Raw genomic sequence first — 19,845 nt, 5'->3', positions numbered from 1 at the left:
CTTAATACAGCAGCCTAGTTTCTCCACAGGTCATAAGTACCAATAATTTCTGATCCAATGCTAGGAAATGTGGGACTGTGTCTTGATGCCTGATGCAGTTGTCCAGCCTGGAAACCACTTGCACACGCCATTTTGTGTGAATGGTTCTTGATCTAATAGGGGAGATACACATGAAAATAAACTTATCGTGCACTCCAATCTCACTGGAAGGGATGTAAGAGGATTTAATTTTTTTTTCTATTTATCTAAACTTCTGATTATCTGAATGTTCACCTTAAGGTCAGGGTAAGACTGTCTTGCAAATAAGTCTACAAATGTGACTAGCTTATAAACTTCTTATTTGCTTCCCTATCTGCATATATATGTCAATATTTTGTGACATATTAGCAATCTGAAGGAAAGAGTGGTCCTGTTCTTTTACAGTTTATAATAGCTTCTCTGCATGGTTGCTTAGGGGAGGCCTTTACACATCTAAGGCAAGCAGACCAGTGGCTATAGTTTCAGTATAGTGATATGAGATGAAACTTTGATTAAAGGATCTAGAATAAGGGCTTAAAAAATAGGTAACATTTATTTTATTCAGGAGGTTGCAAAGAGATTTACCGGTATGTGACTTCAATAGCCGAAGTCTTGAATGTTAGGTGTGGTTAAGATCAAGCCATTTGAACACTGCCACCTTATACATTGTACCATGTATTTCTCTTAATACTTCTAGTGTTATTTTCCTGCTGCTTTATTTTTCTGTAGAGGTTTTAATTCTAAATTTCTATGCTGATGATGTTCTCCTTTTTCACAGATGTTTTGTTTTTTACTTTTACAGATGCTATAGAGGGAAGTGAACTTAAACAGTTTTTTGAGATTAACTATTCTCAGATTTATTTTATCTTCTATGAAAATTTTATAACACTGGAAACTAGCTTGAAACAAAAAGGTAAGAATTTTAAGTGGCTTTGTTTGTTAGTATATTCTTTTAAGTTGCTTAATACTGACCTATACATACTAGACCCCAAAATCCACTCCTTGGCATATCTCTAAAAATGTAAGAATGTCACCACACAGCCCACATTGGAGGACATGTGCTGCCTCATCACAATCCTGAATTTGCCTGAATCAGAGTTGGGTGGGGGCAGGTTGCCAAACAGCAGTGGCCATGGCACTGGAGCAATACAGGAAAAACAGAGGGCAAGACTGGCGATTTTTAACAATGCAGAGGTTTGAGTAGAGCAAGTGGGCATGATACTGAGCAGAGAGAAGTGGCAGTTCAAAAGAAGGTTTGAGTACAATGAGAACAGTTTGGAGAGGCTCTGTTGTGTTAGCTTTTTGGTGTCAGCCATCTCTATTTCTCCTTGTTAAAACTGGTTTGTTTCAAAATTTTAAAAAAGTGTCCTTCATCCCTGCTTTATTTAAACCTCTGTTGTTGTTTAAAACAACCATTTCCCCCTTTCAGCATCCATCTGCGTAAGAGCTAAAGGATGCAAAGCCCTCAAATGCTCCATAGTATCTTCACACATGTTAGGGAAGTTCAGCAAACCTAACAGCAAGTGCTAGCACCATCATCCTTGGGAAAACTTTGTTGCAGCTGTTCAAACTTTGTTGTCAGCTCATGAAAAAATTGGTTGTGGGACTCCTAGCAAGTCATTTAAACAACTCAATCTAGCTTGGGGCTAAAAAAAAAAGTATGTGTTTGTTTGTTTGTTTGTCTGTCTGTTTGTTTGTAGTATGTGACAGTTTATTAAGATGTAGCCCTGCTTAGCATGCACAAGAAGCACATCTTCCCCTCCCCAAACACATTTTTATGTGATTGCAAAAGGAGGCAAAACTTTTGCTATTAAAATATTATGTCCTTAGAAGTGTAAGATACTTTTATATGCATTCCCTTTACACACTTGTGTGATTGTACTTAATACACACAGGTCCGGCTAGCCAAACACAATGTGTTCTCTGGAAATAGCTCGTTAGACAAGCATTTGCATAACAAATCAATGATTTCCACTTATTCCTATGGGGACATTTCTAATGTGTTCATGACTGCAACATTTTGACTTCCAAAGCCCCCCTGCCCGCCAGAAAACCCTCTGAAACTGTACAAAGTACAGATCACTAGAGTTTAATATAGTACAGTAAATAATTAAAAGGCAAACGAGGATGGAAAAAATGCTCTCTGATTTGTCTGATTGCTCCTCCTCCGTCCCTCTCTCTCCATTCCTCAGCCAACCTGCAAAAGTGAAACAAGGAAGTAAAAAATATTTTCTGTTCATATATATGAATATGTGGTGTGTATAGTGAGTTTGGGGTACTAATTCCTCGTGTTTGGATAAGTGATTTTTTACATAGGAAGCATTTAGGAAGTGTGACCTATGTGTATTCATTTTTAAGTGTTTATGTGTATTTCAGTAAAGCTTTTGTTAAATTATCTTAGTTATTTTGATTGCATCAATTGCTGCCCTGTGGCTGAACAAAGCCAGACAGGTTAAATTGATAAGGAGGTCTGTAGGAGCCTCCAATTCCAAGTCCTGGCACCCCATTAAAAATTTCTGATAAAATCTAAATCCTATTCAGCTACAAATAAATCATTACTATATCTTTTTAAATTACCCATGAGGAAATGTAAATATCTAAACATCAAACACAAATACAAATATCAAACTACAAATACAAATATAGAGTGAGTTTTGCAAGAATTTAATTTGCTGAGAAGAATCGTTAAGTGGTATATCTTTTCTCAAAACAAGAAGATAACACGGGCCTAGGATAGCTCATTGGTAGAGCAGGAGACTCTTAAGCTTGTGGTTGTGGGTTCAAGCCCCTCATTGGGCAAAAAATTCCTACATTATAGGGGATTAGACTAGATGACATTGTGGTCTCTTCCAACTCTGCAGTTCTACGATTCTACTTCAGTTTATTAAAAAGGAAAGTATGGCTGGTCTAGGGATAGACTGTATGCTGCTATAGGAAGTTTAATATATACCATAGTTTGTTTTTGGCTACTGCTCTCATGGTTGCTGAGGAGAGAGCTTAACCACAAGGCCCAGTTTGGAGAACATGCTAAGCTAAACCTTGCTCAGTGTTGGGTGGGAGCAAAAAGGACCAGAGAAGAGAAAAGCTTCCAGGGAGCCTGAACATTTTCACAGTCCTGGAAAACCATAGTTTGAGTTACCATGTCGTGAAAACCAGGCCAGTATCCTTTTCTCCTAAATATTGGACTCCTCTTCATTTTGCTTCCCATTACATCCCGGTTTCTCTACTCACTAAATATTCCTTAAGACATAAAGTGTGTGACAGAGAGCCTTTTTGTGGGCTGTCAGTTATTAGAGCAAACGGTTGAAGGAAAGAAGCTTAGATTTATCTTTAACTTTTTTCTGACACTGTATTCTTACAATACTACTCCTTCGTACTGTTGCATACTTTTGTGTAGTAGATATGTGAGCAGAGCACTGAATTTGAAAGCTAGCAGTCTGATGGGATTTATTAACAGAGTAGTGTATTGTATTTGTCCATACTGACTGGAAACATTCCTTTTCTCCCAGGGAATAAGTCACAAAGGGAGGAGCTGGACTCCATTCTCTTTCTTTTTGAAGTAAGTTATCACATTTCAGTACTTACTCAACATTATGGTTCCTTCATGATTATAGTGAATAAGTTACATTTCTGACAAACATTTATTTCCCCACAAACTGTAAAGTGAGATTAATGGCTATTTTCCTCTATTTTAAATTGTGGGCAGACCCTCTCTTTCTCACATTCAGTTTGTGAGTGTTTTAAAGAAAAATAGCCTGACATCTAGTCCCTATCATGCTTCCAGTGACTTAACCGGAAGTGTGAGGTGGGATTAGAAGACTCCCTGCATTTTATGTCTGTCCTGCAAGGGCATTGAGTTTCTAACTCTTGTAGAGCAAAAGCTATGAGGCAGAATCTGTAGGCACCATTCAAGGCTATTGCTTTTTGAGAGATGAGCCACTTCCACTTCAGTGTTTTTAGTCAATGATTGAAGTCGGAGCTGTGATTGATGATTGGTGTTTTTGCAAGGCACTTGGCCCTTCTCCATACTTGTTGTCTGAAAGACCAAAGAGCTGTCTGTAGCGAATGGATAAAGAACTCCTGGCCTGTGCTGAAACAGGGAGTCTAATTCTGGCTTCAATGTGTCACTGTTACTTGGTCACTTCTGCTTCTAAAAAGCATAATTCACCAGGGAGGACAAGCTTCACAGGTTCACCTTGGCTGGAAACGAAGCCGCCGCCACCACCACCACCACACCTGGTTCATTTTGAAGGGATTTGCTTATTCTTTATAAGTGATTGTTGTACACAGAAAGTAATTAGAAAATTCATGATTGTAGTGTAGCTTAGACTGGGCAGTAGCATATCTGCCCAAAAGCAAAAGGTAGCAGCAAAGCTGGGTGTTTGTGCTATTTCTAACTCAGGTTTAATTGCATGGTAAAAATGTGGGATTTTTTGTCTCAACATATAAACATTTTAAAAATTGCTCTGCAAATGCAAATAAAATCCATGTTGCAAAGTGGAGATGGTATTATAGTTTAGAAAACCCTACAAAGGGGGTGGGCGTTGGTAGACAGTAGTGTATGACAACCATGAAGTGTAGTCCAATGTTTTCATCCAGTTTCTTGGTGGTAGTGTTTCTGGGTTTGGTTTGGTTTGGTTAAAGAAAATTGATTTGGGGGCGCTCTCACATGGGTTCTAGTAGCAACATGGGGGAAAGGGGGTTAATTGTTTTCCCAATTAAAGACTGTTTTCCTTCAGATGAACCTGCTCAGGCTCAGAGATCTTCTGTGGAGGCCCTTTTCTTGGTCCCGCCACCCTCACAGGCACATTTGGTGGGGACATGGGAGAGGGCCTTTTTGATGGCTGCTCCCAGACTTTGGAACTCCTTTTCTAGAGAAGTTAAACTGGCTCCTTCCTTGTTGTCCTTCCACCAGCAGATGAAGACTTCTTTGTTCCAACAGGCCTTTAGAAAAGGGCTGGTGCTGTGATATTTTTATTGTACTGATCTATATGTTTTAATTGTGTGTGTGTGTGTGTGTGTGTGTGAGAGAGAGAGAGAGAGAGAGAGAGAGAGAGAGAGAATGAATTCTGTTACGCTTTTTTCATTATGATTCCCCCCCTATTATTATTTTTGTTGTTGTTGTTGTTGTTGTTTTAATTTTTTTTAAATTTCAAGTAATAAAACATACCCATACAAGGAAAACAGGGCCTGATAGTTCTACAGAAAAGAAAGAAAAATAGCAGCTGATGGTTGTAGTTTTAGATGTTCCAAGAAGAAGAAGAAGAGTTTGGATTTGATATCCCACTTTATCACTACCCGAAGGAGTCTCAAAGCGGCTCACATTCTCCTTTCCCTTCCTCCCCCACAACAAACACTCTGAGGTTGAGTGGGGCTGAGAGACTTCAAAGAAGTGTGACTGGCCCAAGGTCACCCAGCAGCTGCAGGTGGAGGAGCGGGGAATCGAACCCGGTTCACCAGATTACAAGTCCACAACTCTTAACCACTACACCACACTGGCTCTCTAGAGAAAGGCAATCAAATTACACCTCATGAAACTTTAGTTCTTTGTTCTTCCTTGGGGTAAGGCTTGGTACTGGGGGAGAGCAGGGTTCTTTTGCCTTTATAACAGCTGTTTGGCAGGCAGAAATTCTAGTATAGAAAAACTATTAAGGGAAAAATTATTTCTTGTTTGTGACTACTTATTTATTTTTTTGGCTCTGTACACCACTTGCGAAAGAAGAATCAAATTTGCATATAACACAAAAGTATATACAAATGTGTGTCCCCTTTTCACATTGTAAAGAGTACTGTGCCGAAAAGAATCTATTGGTACTCCTGCTAACAGAACTACGACTCTTCCCTTTACCTTACATGCCAGCTTGGAACAGCACAGTGATCCCCAGTAAGAACCCTCAAGCTGCAGAGGTGCACATATGTTGGTTGGCCTATAGTGCCTCTGTAGCCAAGTCCAACTGAACTTTGTGTTAGTCCCCTAATTTATAAAAAACTGCTTTAACAGTTGTCTGAAATACAGTATGCAAATACTGTAAAAAACATATAATAAAATACTTTATTTTGCTTTAACTGCTTCAAAGGGTTTGTGATACAATCTGTGATACAATCTGAATAGTTCTAGATGCATGCCCTTACTTTTTAGTTATGTTGCTTTTGGCTTTAAAAGTCTCTTAAACGTTTTTAATACTTAGGAGGCATTTACTTGAATCCTCTCAGCAAGGCCTAATGATTTCATAATGGTGGCTGCTTCATTTTTTACAACTTTTTTTCCCTTTCAAAAATCTGCAGACAGGTTATTATTGCCATAACCATCTGACATGTCTGTTTAGTTTTGCTCATTCATTCAGCCTAAAGAGAAATCTTGGGTAACCTGAATGCTTACTTCCAGCAGTTAAAAAATAATTGATAAATTAATAGTATTATTCTATTTATTATTAGAATTGTCCTTCGGAAAGGAGCTGTTATAAACCCATTATGGATCCTTCAGAGCAAATGCGGGATGGAGAAACAGTGTAAATGTCATCTGAATTAAACATTTGTGTTTCTAAACCTTAGCAAATTAAGTTAATTGATTGGTTGGCATATTTCATCCTATGTCAGCAGGAATAAAACTTCCCCCATGTTCTATTTTAATTAGTTAAACAGTTACTTAGGATTATTAATGTTTGGCATCTGGAATCAGAACTGAACTACATCCCAGATGAGTAAACAGATTTACATAATTATTGTACATTTTGAAACATTTGCTTATGTGTGAGTGGTGTTAATAACATTTCACAAATTAGCTTTAAATATCATAGGTCTCCGAGATGAATAATTCTTCTGTTTGCATTAAAAGTAAATGTGTGGTGTATCTCAAGGGCACAACTCATGCCTGCCCTTAACCATAGCTGCTTCAGAGGAACCACTGGCCCTGGCAGAAAGATGGGAAGAATATCACTGGAGAGTTAAGAATTCCCCCAAGTAAGAAAGGGCAGATGGCCTCACAAAGTGTGTGGGTTTACAGTGCTCTCAATCTCTACTTGCTATCCAGTGCTTCACACATAGAAGCTGGTGTGTCAGGTTTTCCTCAGACACTTCGCTCACTGATCTTTCTGTTTCCCTGTCCCTCTTATAATGGGGCATGGGTCTTAATGTTCACCAAGTTTCTCTCTCATCCTCAGTCCCTCAGTGCAGCTAGCACCGACCTTTTGCGTAAAATGGTATTATAACTCCTGCAAGACACACAGTTTTAGGACTATTTGTAGCATATACTGCATAGTGTTATATGGGAGGGGGAAGGTGCCTTTGGAGACTAGAGGCGTCCTCCCACTTACACGGGGGCTGCATTCCGGGGCCCCACTCACATAAATGAACTAGTGTAAAGTGGGGAGCACCCTCTATAAAGTCTCTATAAAGCCTCTGCTTTTCAGCTTTCTCTCCTGCTCACTCTCCAGTCCAAACCAAAATATCTAGTGTTGAAGCTCTGGGGTTGGCTGGAAGACACACAGAAAAACTGTGACTGCAGTGCTGCTTGGCACATCAGCTGTTAGGCGGGGAAAGTAAGCAGCCTAAACAAAGGCCCGCTGTGCCTCAGGTCTCTTCGGAGCTTCCTCCACCCTCACTGATGTCCTCTTAGGGCCCCAGGGAAGGGCTCCTGGCAAGCCACATGGACTCTCCAGCGCTCTCTCGACATTTCCTGGTATGATTCTATTTATTTTTTTATTTATTTCCCAGCTCTGTGGGTATACATGGTTGCACACAAGTAGAATGCATGTACTTTGAAACAAAAATAACACTCTTGTAGCTCTTTTAACTGAGTTAAGATTAAAAAAGGATGTGTACAAAAAATGGAAAAGGGGGGAAACCACTAAAGATGAATTCAGACAAATAGCCAGCACGTGTAGACACAAAGTCAGAAAAGCTAAAGCACAGAATGAACTCAGGCTTGCTAGAGAGGTTAAAAGCAACAAAAAAGGCTTTTATGGGCATGTTCGTAGCAAAAGGAAGAACAAAGAAACAGTGGGGTCACTCAGAGGAATGCAAACAGGGGGTGAAATGCAAACAGGGGACACAGAAAGGGCTGAACTCCTCAATGCCTTCTTTGCCTCAGTCTTCTCCGATAAAGAAAACAACGCCTGACCTGAAGAATTTGGAGCAAATGATTCAGCAGAGGAAACACAGCCCAGAATAACTAAGGAGATAGTACTTGGCTAGTTTAGATGTATTCAAGTCTCCAGGGCCAGATGAACTGCATCCAAGAGTATTAAAAGAACTGGCAGATGTGATCTCAGAACCACTGGCAGTCATCTTTGAGAATTCCTGGAGAAGAGGCGAAGTCCCGGCAGACTGGAGGAGGGCAAATGTTGTCCCTATTTTCAAAAAGGGGAAAAGAGAGGACCCAAATAATTACCGGCCAGTCAGTCTGACATCAATACCAGGGAAGATTCTGGAGCAGATAATTAAGCAAACAGTCTGAGCACCTAGAAAGGAATGCTGTGATCACCAATAGTCAGCATGGATTTCTGAAAAATAAGTCATGTCAGACTAACCTGATCTCAGTTACAGATAGGTAGCCGTGTTGGTCTGTCATAGTCAAAACAAAAAAAATTCCTTCCAGTAGCACCTTAAAGACCAACTAAGTTAGTTCTTGGTATGAGCTTTTGTGTGCATGCACACTTCTTCAGATACACCTGTATATCTGAAGAAGTGTGCATCTGAAGAATGTATCTGAAGAAGTGTGCATGCACACGAAAGCTCATATCAAGAACTAACTTAGTTGGTCTTTAAGGTGCTACTGGAAGGAATTTTTTTTGTTTTAACCTGATCTCATTTTTTGACAGAATTACAAGCCTGGTAGATGAAGGGAACACAGTGGATGTAGCCTACCTTGATTTCAGCAAGGCATTTGACAAGGTGCCCCATGATATTCTTGTAAAGAAGCTGGTAAAATGCGGTCTTGACTATGCTACCACTCAGTGGATTTGTAACTGGCTGACTGACCAACCCCAAAGGGTGCTCATCAATGGTTCCTCTTCATCCTGGAGAAGAGTGACTAGTGGGGTGCCACAGGGTTCTGTCTTGGGCCCGGTCTTATTCAACATTTTTATCAACGAATTGGATGATGGACTCAAGGGCATCCTGATCAAATTTGCAGATTACACCAAACTGGGAGGGGTGGCTAACACCCCAGAGGACAGGATCACACTTCAAAACGACCTTGACAGATTAGAGAACTGGGCCAAAACAAACAAGATGAATTTTAACAGGGAGAAATGTAAAGTATTGCACTTGGGCAAAAAAAAAAATGAGAGGCACAAATACAAGATGGGTGACACCTGGCTTGAGAGCAGTACATGTGAAAAGGATCTAGGAGTCTTGGTTGACCACAAACTTGACATGAGCCAACAGTGTGACACGGCAGTTAAAAAAGCCATGTTCAAATATATAAAAGGATGTCACATAGAGGGAGGAGAAAGGTTGTTTTCTGCTGCTCCAGAGAAGCGGACACAGAGCATTGGATCCAAACTACAAGAAAGAAGATTCCACCTAAACATTAGGAAGAACTTCCTGACAGTAAGAGCTGTTTGAATTTGCTGCCAAGGAGAGTGGTGGAGTCGCCTTCTTTGGAGGTCTTTAAGCAGAGGCTTGACAACCATATGTCAGGAGTGCTCTGATGGTGTTTCCTGCTTGGCAGGGGGTTGGACTCGATGGCCCTTGTGGTCTCTTCCAATTCTATGATTCTATGTAGCATGTTAAAAACTAATGACTTTTGTCTTAAGGTTTTGTTGACTAAAGTCCATTTCATCAGTTGTATGAAGGGTTATCCTACATATAGACCTGACCACCCATTAAAAAAACCCAGATAGCAGACATCCTGACATTGGTAAGCCAACCAACACATGTAGTATGGTAATATTTACTTGTGCCAATTCAATCCGCAAGTGATATAACAATTAAGCAGTTTTAACTTGAAAATACAACTGGTCTAAAATACACTTCTTAGGCTATTGAATGAAACTGAACTAATGGGTATTTTGCCAATTTTAAAATAGTTTTGTTGGCTTCTGGTCTGTTACCAAGCACAATTCAAAGGTGCTACAGTAGAACCTTGGGTTGTGGACGTAATCCGTGATGGAAGCACGTCCGCAACCCGCAGTGTTCGCATTCTGAAGCGCCGCGTCTGTGCAGGCATCAGCGTGATTTGGCACTTCTGCGCATGTACGAAGCACGATTTAGTGCTTCTGCACAGGCATGAGCAGCAAAACCTGGAAGTAACCCGTTCCACTACTTAGGGGTTTCCCGTGGTCTGCAACCCGAAAACACGTAACCTGAAGCGTCCGTAACATGAGGTATGACTGTAGTTTTAATCCTAATCCTAGTTTTTAATCCTAGTTTTAATACAGTTTACAGCCTAGATATGTAAAGGTTCACTTCCTCTAACACAAATATGCACGGGGGCCACTAGGGGGGCATTGGAAGATGGCCGACAATAACATCTCTCCGACCCACACGAGGTAATTAAGAGGCTGTGATGGGAGTATGCAGCCTCCCTGCCCCCCCCAAGGGAATGGGGGGACTGCCCTTGCCTGCTGTGCCCATAAATCACCCCCGGATTCGAGGAGGTGAGGGCACTAGGCCGCCCTTGTGTGGACTTCAGCTCTCCTGGACGCTGTCTCCGGTTTGCGCCACTAGCTGCAGCAACTTGAAAATAAACAATTAGGAAGAAGCAAATGCACATATTTCACGTGAAGAATGGGGAGTAAAGACTGCTAATTGAAGGGACCTCTGTGAAAGAAGACGGGTTGGATAAACAGGAATATATCATGAGAAGACACACCAAAGCTCGGTATGTCGGCAGTGGGACTGGAGGGGGGGGACTTTTCTTTCTTTCTTTCTTCTATGTGATTAACCAATAATCCCCCCTCACAAGTCAGAAATGCCGCTTAAATGACCTAAGCTGGATGATTTAAGACTGTGTGGAGATAAACTCTAACCAAAAGCATGTTTTAAGGAGATCGAGAAAAGTACAAGAGCTTTGGGATGACGCAGTAAAAAACAGCATCGCCATTTTGGCAAGTTCTGTCGAAAGATTTATGTCTGGGAGGAGGAATGGATTTGTTTTCATATTGCGGGTGAACCTCCTCAGAGGACTGAAGAAGGCGACAGATTTGCGAAGATTAATGATGGAAAGAGTGCTTTTATTTATGGAAGTGATGATATATGGAAACCATCTCGATATGGCTATTGGATGAACGGAAAAATTCACACAGGATTACAACTTGCTTTTACCTGCTTGAGATTATCAGAAGAGGTCACAAAGAAAAAGGAAAAATATATGAAAATAACAAGATGAGATGTGGAAACAGCAAGATAGGACTGGATAGAATTATGAACATTATTTGGACAGATTTGTGGACATTAATACAGCAGCAAGAAGATGATTGGATCCCCTTCGGAACTTGAAATATGGGTACCCCCAACAAAAATTTAAAATTCGGCTTTGTAATTTGGAATTTATATGATGTGATGTGATGTGATTTGATTTGATTGGTCAGTTAATAAAAATTATTTTAAAATAACAAAACACAAATATGCACAATTACAAAGATGGTCATTTATGACTCTTTTCCAAGAGCTCCCAGTATCAAAGATCAGGTAGGTAATCACCAGAGGAAGTGCCTTACCAGTCATGGCACTCTGTACACGGGACATTGTCCTCAGGCCTTAAGTGTTTAATCTGGAGGATGCTACTGTAAAATGATTCTATTATTTTAATCTGAGCTGTTATTTAATGTTATTTTTGTATTTTAAATAATTATAATATATTTCAAATTTGTAAGCTGTCTTTGATGGCTTATAAATAAAAAGGCAGGGTAAAAACATTTTAAATAAAGAAACCTAAAATAGTACACCTATTCACATAACTTGTGGGTGCAAATAATGGGTGTTATAACCAAAGTCCAACTCACAATCTTCAGTGGTGAGGTGGTGGATTCAGAGGTGGAATTGGAATAGGAATAGGAGAGGTCCTGCCCTTAGAGCAAGCTGTGGGGCAAGTGGAACCCATTTTGTCTGGCCTGAGGAATTTGTGTTGCTCTCCCCTGATTCCAAGGACAACAGCTCAGAGGCCCCAGTGGACCCACAGTTTTCCCTGCTGCCGTCATGGCTGCTGAAGCAGACAGGGAACTTTCCAACTAAAGAGGTTTCTCTTAACGGCATTTGAGCTGTGGTTCTGTTTAAGGCTCAGTCTGAGCTTGGCTGCTGCTGAAGTTTTAATAATGTATTTGGGTTTATTTTAACCCAGATTGGGGATGGCTACATAATGCTGAATATGGGAAAAGAGGATTATTGCAGTTCTTCTTAGCATAACATCTAAATGCTTTAGATTATCTGTAATTAAAAGAAGTATCATCTGGTAAGAAATATGTTAATTTTCTTAAAGATTTTAAAAAACTCCTCTGCTTATCAGAGCAGCTTGTCTATGTCAAAGTTATGCTTCACATTATTCTTAGTCATGCAGTAGCCTGGAGGAAAGAGACCTATGAATCAAAGAACTGACAGATCCCCCGATGTATTTCTTTTTCATAATACCTAATTTATATTTCAAGTGTACTAATGGATTTCCATATGAATAAAGTACAGCATAATAAGGAATATTCTGCACCATGGGGTTTCTTAAGTTATTTTGTATATCTTTACTCTGAAAATAAAAACAAAATGTCACTAGCTATTTGGAGTTCACTGCCATATATATATTTATACTGGAAGAGGTCTTTCGCTTTTGTAAGACACAAATGCCTAAAGCATATGTTTCTTGTCAGCTCAAGGTGTGCAAAATCATGTGTTAAGGATACAAGCATAGCATACTGACAGTGGGTGAAAGTCAACTAAATCATACTCCAAATCAGGTCTGGCCCAGCCATGAGACAAGGTGAGGCCATCACCTCAGGCGGCAGTTGTGGCCTCCAAAGAGCATTGCCACTTGCCGCCCCCTCCTCTGCACCTACCCACCTGCACCTCTCCTCATGCATGCACACCTCTGCAGTGGGAGGGCATGGTTTGGTGGCACCCAGGACAGGGCACGGCGGGTGAATGGAGCCTCTCAGCCCTTGCTACTAACACCACTGGAGCAACTCCACCCCAAGCCACTTTGTGAGTCTGGGGTGATCGCACCCTTACAAAGTGGCTCGGGCCTGGCAGGGAGAAGGATGCAAGGGTTCATGGCTGTTGCATCCTTCTCCCACTGCCCTGCCAGCCCCCAGCCTTGCAAAGCAGCACAGGGCTGGTAGGGTGGTGTGAGCAGCAGCCCCCATAAAAATATGCCTGGGGCCGTCGCCCTGGCAGCTCCCCCCATGCTACACCCCTGTGCCTCTGCCTCCTTTGCACCCACCCACCACCTCTTCTACATACCCACCTGCTGCTGCTGCCTCAGTTTTTCCTCCTGAGCTCCCTGATCATACCCTTCTGTTGGAGAAAGAGCTGTGTGTCAAAGCATCTTGCCCTCCACCCTGCTAATCCCTCTCAGGAGCAGTGCAGTGCTTTGTTATTAGTGTTGAACTAGGATTCAGCAGCCATTCCAGTTGGCCACTCAATGGGGAGTGAGTGGGTGACATTTTGTCCGCAGGCAGCAAAATGTCTTGAGCCAGCCTTAATGGGGAAAAGCTTGTAACGTAGAACAGAGCCCAGCCTATTTAGAAGTAGAATGAAACAGTTGATTTTTCTTAATAGCTCTCAGGGGAAAATATAGATAATGGAAGCATAGAATTGTGGAGTTGGAAGGGAAGGGACCCCAAGGGTCATTTAGTCCAACCTCCTGCAATGCAGGAATTGTGTGTGTGTGTGTGTGTGTGTGTGTGTGTGAGAGAGAGAGAGAGAGAGAGAGAGAGAGACCAAATGTCATCTGTCATTAAGATTATGTATTGCCAGAGCTGCCTGAACATAAGTATTTACAATGCTTGAGTACTACCTACTTCATAAAGCATAAACACATGGCAGTTGACTGCTTGATTTAACTAATTTTCCTTAACAATGATCAATAATGAATAATTTTGAGCAATGTTGTAAATTCCAGAGGTTTTTACCTGCTAAGATTCTTATACTTTTGGTGAAGAGATTCTTTCCATGTCAACAGAAGTCTTAAGTGTAAAAGAAATTATTTGACAGCGTTGACCCTCCCTAAAAAACCCTAATCTGTATTGCACTTAAGTGATGTAATGTAGATGCCAAGCAGCTGTTTTGTCAATATGATATAAAATATGAATTATCTGTGTTCTCCAGAAAATATTACAACTACTTCCAGAAAGAATTTTCTATCGGTGGCATTTCCACAGCATAGGTAAGTGAGGTTTGGCTTTAATTATTATTTTTTTAAGATTATTTTTTAAAATTTAGTTCAGTTTATTAAAAGTTGGGGTACATTTCTCCACCTTCACTAAAGCCAGTGTACAAATGTCAAATAATTTTAATGGAGCTAGATGGTACTCTTTTCTTATTACTACCATTTATCATTGTCTCTAAACATACATTAATGCATTCAAAGCATTTATACTTCACCCTTCAGTAGGAAAAGCTCTGAGAAGCTTACAAATCAATAAAAAGAACACAGTCCCAAATTCTTAATGTTTCATTGGTCTTCTTAATGACCAGCTTGGATGGAAATTTGAGGTCCAGGTGGCTTCTGAGTTGAAAAATCATGGAGACCCAAGCTTCTTGGAAGTGAATGTAGTACAGCCAGAAGTTGTACTTCTGAGGCCTAGCTGGAATTTGTCAGCTTCTTGTCACTTCACTCAGAGCAGGCCGGCTTAGGAGAGCCCAGCCGATATAATCACACTCAGAGCAGCTGGTCCTGCTGCTCTGCCATAGGAAAGGTGAGGGGGAAGAGGAGCTCAGCCCACCTGGGAAGATCAGGAGCAGCAGCAGGTGTTGACGACAGTTTCTTCCTGCTTTTTGCTACTTTTCCTCACATGTCACTTGGAAAAGATTGTTTCCAGGAAACTTGATAGGATACAGGTGTACTGTAATTTAGTTTAAATCAAATATGGAATATTAATAGCAGTAATTTGTTGCAGTACCAAAACATTGCAATAAGTAATCTAGTTATTACTATTATGTTTATTAAAATTATATACTGCCCATCCAAAGATCACAAGGCAGTTCACAACAAAAAATACAAAATGAGAACACAAAATACAGTACATAATAAAGCAAGAACAAAAACAAACCAATAACCCACCTCCCACAAACACATTTAAAATGCCATAGAACATTAATCAGCCAAAGGCCTAGTTAAAGAGAAATGTTTTCACCTGGTGCCTTAATGAAGTCAACCTCCCTGTGGGGAGCATTCCACAAACAGGAAGCCACTGCAGAAAACACCCATTCTCAGGTTGCCATCTTCTGGACCTCTCGTCGAGGAGGCACATGAAGTAGGCGCTGAGATAATGATTGCAGGGTCCAGGTCGGTTCATATGGGGAGAGGCAAATACCAGGTAATTACTTTGGCCAACATGTATAAAGAAACTTAAGTATTTCAAAGCGACATATATTATGTTTCTTCCATAGAGTCCTGAAAGAATCCTAATTTATACATAAAGTTGTGACCTTGGCTTAAGTCATAAGGTCATGGCTAAAAGAAGTGCCATGCTGCATAAACAATATGACATCCAGGACCCCAAGGGCATGAAACAATTGGGGTGATGGCTAGATTGCAAATGGTGTTTAACTAATGAGTAACCCAACCAAGCGCCAATGGCACTCCTAGTCAGTGCACCTGATCTCTTAGAGAGAGTGCAGTCCCCTCAAGCACTGGTTGAAGACCATCTCAATGGACAGAAAAAATGCCTGACAGTGGCACCTACGTCATGTCAGGATCGAGTTTCAATTTCCCAACACTCAATTCAACTTCCAAATGACAGATAAGCATTTCCTTTGCATGCTGATGAGGGTGAACCCTCATCTGCAGTTTGAAATGATATGGTGCAGAAAGAATATTGCCATCTTATCTGTGGTTTCTGGGAACTAGATATAAATGTTAAGTATTTCTATGGAAGTTGTACGAATAAGTTGCTGTGAAGAGATGTTGAGGCTTGCTGGCCCATCACACCACCAGATGCCAAGTAGGCAACAGCTCCTGAAGAGACCACATTTGGGCAGTGCCTGAAGTCTCTACCTCGGAAGGAGGAGGAGCAAAGTGGGGCATTTTCAATCAAAGTGGGGCATTTTCATGTACAGCATTACATATTAAAAACTTCCCTGAACAGGGCTGCCTTAAGATGTCTTCTAAATGTCAGGTAATTCTTTATCTCTTTGACATCTGATGGGAGGGTGTTCCACAGGGCGGGCGCCACTACCGAGAAGGCCCTCTGTCTGGTTCCCTGTAGCCTCACTTCTCGCAATGAGGGAACCGCCAGAAGGCCCTCGGCGCTGGATCTCAGTGTCCGGGCTGAACGATGGGGGTGGAGACGCTCCTTCAGGTATACAGGACCGAGGCCGTTTAGGGCTTTAAAGGTCAGCACCAACACTTTGAATCGTACTCGGAAACGTACTGGGAACCAATGCAGATCTCTCAGAACCGGTGTTATGTGGTCCCGGTGGCCACTCCCAGTCACCAGTCTAGCTGCCGCATTCTGGATTAATTGCAGTTTCCGGGTCACCTTCAAAGGTAGCCCCACGTAGAGCGCGTTGCAGTAGTCCAAGCGTGAGATAACTAGAGCATGCACCACTCTGGCGAGACAGTCCGCGGGGAGGTAGGGTCTCAGCCTGCGTACCAGGTGGAGCTGGTAGACAGCTGCCCTGGACACAGAGTTAACCTGCGCCTCCATGGACAGCTGTGAGTCCAAAATGACTCCCAGGCTGCGCACCTGGTCCTTCAGGGGCACAGTTACCCCATTCAGGACCAGGGAATCCTCCACACCAGCCCACCTCCTGTCCCCCCAAAACAGTACTTCTGTCTTGTCAGGATTCAACCTCAATCTGTTAGCCGCCATCCAACCTCCAACCGCCTCCAGGCACTCACACAGGACCTTCACCGCCTTCACTGGTTCTGATTTAAAGGAGAGGTAGAGCTGGGTGTCATGCAGGGAATGACACCACAATGCAGGGAACAGGTTGCAATAGGCAGACCCTAAGCTTAGTAAGGCTTCTTCAAGGAGATTGGGAAGGCTTGTCTCTCACCCCCCCTGCCAGAGGTCACCTGCGGGTTATCCCCTTAAGCCCCATTGTACAGGACCATAAATGGAATTGCAGCCTCCTGGGTTTACCCAGCCCCTCTCCTTGCGGAAGCATAGGAGTTCTGGACTTAAGCCATGCATTGAGGGAAGACACTCTGTAGTGAGAGGTCCCTCCAGAACACCAAGGTTACTTTGGAAAGTCTTACTGTCCCTGCAGTTTGGGATTTACTTCTGAGAAGACTGGAGTGGAAAAGAGAGGATTGGAACCTCCAGAGAAGGAATTACGGAATCGTGCCCCAGGAGTGAAGCCCTCCTGAAAGGCTTTACTTATTGGTAAAAGAAATCTACAACATAGGTGGAATCAGGGATGTGAAGCTCCATATCTGAAATAAAGCTGTATAGCTGACCAGGTGTGAGTTGGTGTGTTCTTTAACTCCTTAGGCTGATGTGGCCAATGGAAAATATGACACCTCCTTTGTCATGACCCTTATTCTGGAGTATGGCACAGTTGGGTTAGTATATAAATAGCCATAATGAACTCACTTGTGGATTGAAGACATCATTTCCTACTGTATTTTTTCTTTTACTCTTCAGGTTCAGTTTTGAAGAAACTTTTGCACACTGGAAACTGTCTTAAGGTATTTCAACTCCTGTTTTAAATTCATTGTTAATTAGAAGTTTACAACCCAAGCTTACAAACCAACATGTTACAGTGGTGCCTCGCAAGACGAAATTAATCTGTTCCGTGAGGCTCTTCATATAGCGGTTTTTTCGTCTTGCGAAGCAAGCCCATTGACAGCTTAGTGGATTAGCGCTACAGCTGTCAAGCGGCTTATCAGCGGAACAGCTGATAAGCGGCTTAGCGGCATAAGAAAAGGGCGAAAAAAACGAAAAAAACCCGCGGGGGGATGCAAGATTTTTTTCGTCTTGCGAAGCAACCCGATAGGGGAATTCGTTTTGTGAAGCGCCTCCAAAACGGAAAACCCTTTCGTCTAGCGGGTTTTTCGTCTTGCGAGGCGTTCGTCTTGCGGGGCACCACTGTAATTCAAATCAACATGTGAAATTCAGTACTTCTCCCCATTTACCTATTAACCCTTGTTACCATCTTTGAGTTCCTTTTTTAAAATTAAAAGTTTATTGGCATAAACACATACAGAATACAATAAAAATTATGAATATGGTGAATAAAAATAGATCTAAAAGTACAAAAAATAAAACACAGATACAGAGGAGGAGTAAAAACCAATAAACTACTGAAAGTACAATGCCACTTTCAGTTGTTGTGCAAGGAGAAAAAGGTGGGTTAATTAAGTTCTCAATAAAACCTCTCCACATACTTGTATGTAAAACAAGTGGGCTGTTCAGTTGAGTTAGCATAGGAAAACATCTTATGCCATATTGAGTAGAAAGGATCTATTTTCAATGAACCATTATGGACTCTCGGTTTATGTCAGGTGTTCTGACAATGCAGTGGCCCATACTTTCGCTAGCTGCCGCTCCTGAGAAGGAGATGATTTGGACTTCCAGTGGTCAGCCACTGTCAGTCTGGCTGCTGCAAGAAGCATGAGCACAAGAGATTTCTTCATGATAGATGAGTTTGTTCCACACTCCAAGGATAGGAGTGCCAATGCTGGGTCTGGGGAAAGTACCTGTGAGGTAATAATGCAAATAGCATCAAAGGTTTGGATCTCTGAACTATGCAACAGTCCCACCACATATGGAGCAGTGTTCCAGTGTGTCCGCAACCTTGCCAACCTAAACTGGAGTAGCCTTTGCCAGTTATAGATAGACGGAGTGGAGTCCAATGCCATCTTAGCAATGTTTTCAGTGTGGCTTCCTGTATTCTTGCAGAGGTAGCTTTAAGTGGGGGTTTAGACCATATTGCTTCCCATGCTTGTTCCTCTATCCGAAGGCCCAGATCACTCTCCCACTTTGATCGTAGCCCCTGGGAAGAGCCTGATGCTTTACTAAGTAGAATTTTGTATATATTAGAAGCCATACCCTTATTACTTAAGGTCACATTAATGCAAAGTAGCTCATAGGGAGTCAGGGGGCAGTGACCCTCTCCTTTGTGCTGCAGTACTGAACAAAAGAGAACGTGGGTTAGTTGGCGCTTACTATGTGGGCTATCTTTTAGTTTACCCTTTAATAAAGATGCTGACATAGGCATAATAGCTTTGATCCTATATATTCCTTTTTGTTCCCAGCATTGATATTGATAATACTTATCATCAAAACAGAATGAGGATGGTCCAGAATGGGCGTCAAGGGTGACTTCAGGGGGGCCAGATGTATTTGCCATCTACACCACTCTTTAGGTGTTAGTTGTAAAAATGGGTTGTTTTTTTGTAATCCTCGCCCAAGAGGTTTTGAGAAAGGGCAGGCCTTGAAGGGAGGGTATTGACGGTTCCAATTCATTGCTAACCCAAGGAACTGAGACTGAACCATTAATAATATGTATCTTTTGTTTTAATTGTTTTAATTGAGTTCCTAAGCTAGGTACATGTTAATTGCTTTCAACTGCTCATTCTTTCAACTGCTCATGTACAGTTGGAGATTTAGAGGAACCAGGAGTCTTAACTCAGAAAGCAAGATGGTCCTGTTATAATTTGGAGGTGTCTCCTGTGCTAGCAGGGACCTTTTCCCATCCTCTGCCTGTGTTCCCATTGCAGAAATGTTT

The 19,845-nt window shown here is 41.7% G+C and overlaps 1 protein-coding gene across 7 annotated transcripts in view; it reads left to right on the top strand.

The window, feature by feature from the left end:
- Positions 1-19,845, top strand: part of RALGAPA2 (Ral GTPase activating protein catalytic subunit alpha 2) — a 182,197-nt gene that overhangs the window by 8,810 nt on the left and 153,542 nt on the right. For 6 of the 7 annotated variants that reach the window (XR_014170068.1, XM_081917687.1, XM_081917686.1 and 3 more), the window contains exons 2-5: positions 821-931; positions 3,528-3,577; positions 14,275-14,332; positions 17,760-17,803. Coding sequence is in view for 5 of the 7 variants with exons in the window: in XM_081917687.1 (XP_081773813.1) it covers positions 821-931; positions 3,528-3,577; positions 14,275-14,332; positions 17,760-17,803 (263 nt within the window). In the remaining 2 variants the exon portion in view is untranslated. Of the gene's footprint in view, positions 1-819; positions 932-3,527; positions 3,578-14,274; positions 14,333-17,759; positions 17,804-19,845 lie in introns of those variants that run through there. The other variant, XM_081917691.1, reaches the window with a different exon arrangement.

This window comes from Podarcis melisellensis, assembly GCF_964234715.1.
Source record: "Podarcis melisellensis genome assembly, chromosome: 7".
Taxonomy (NCBI): domain Eukaryota; kingdom Metazoa; phylum Chordata; class Lepidosauria; order Squamata; family Lacertidae; genus Podarcis; species Podarcis melisellensis.
Note: the sequence above shows the minus strand (reverse complement) of the source record. Positions and strands in the feature narration are given on the sequence as shown.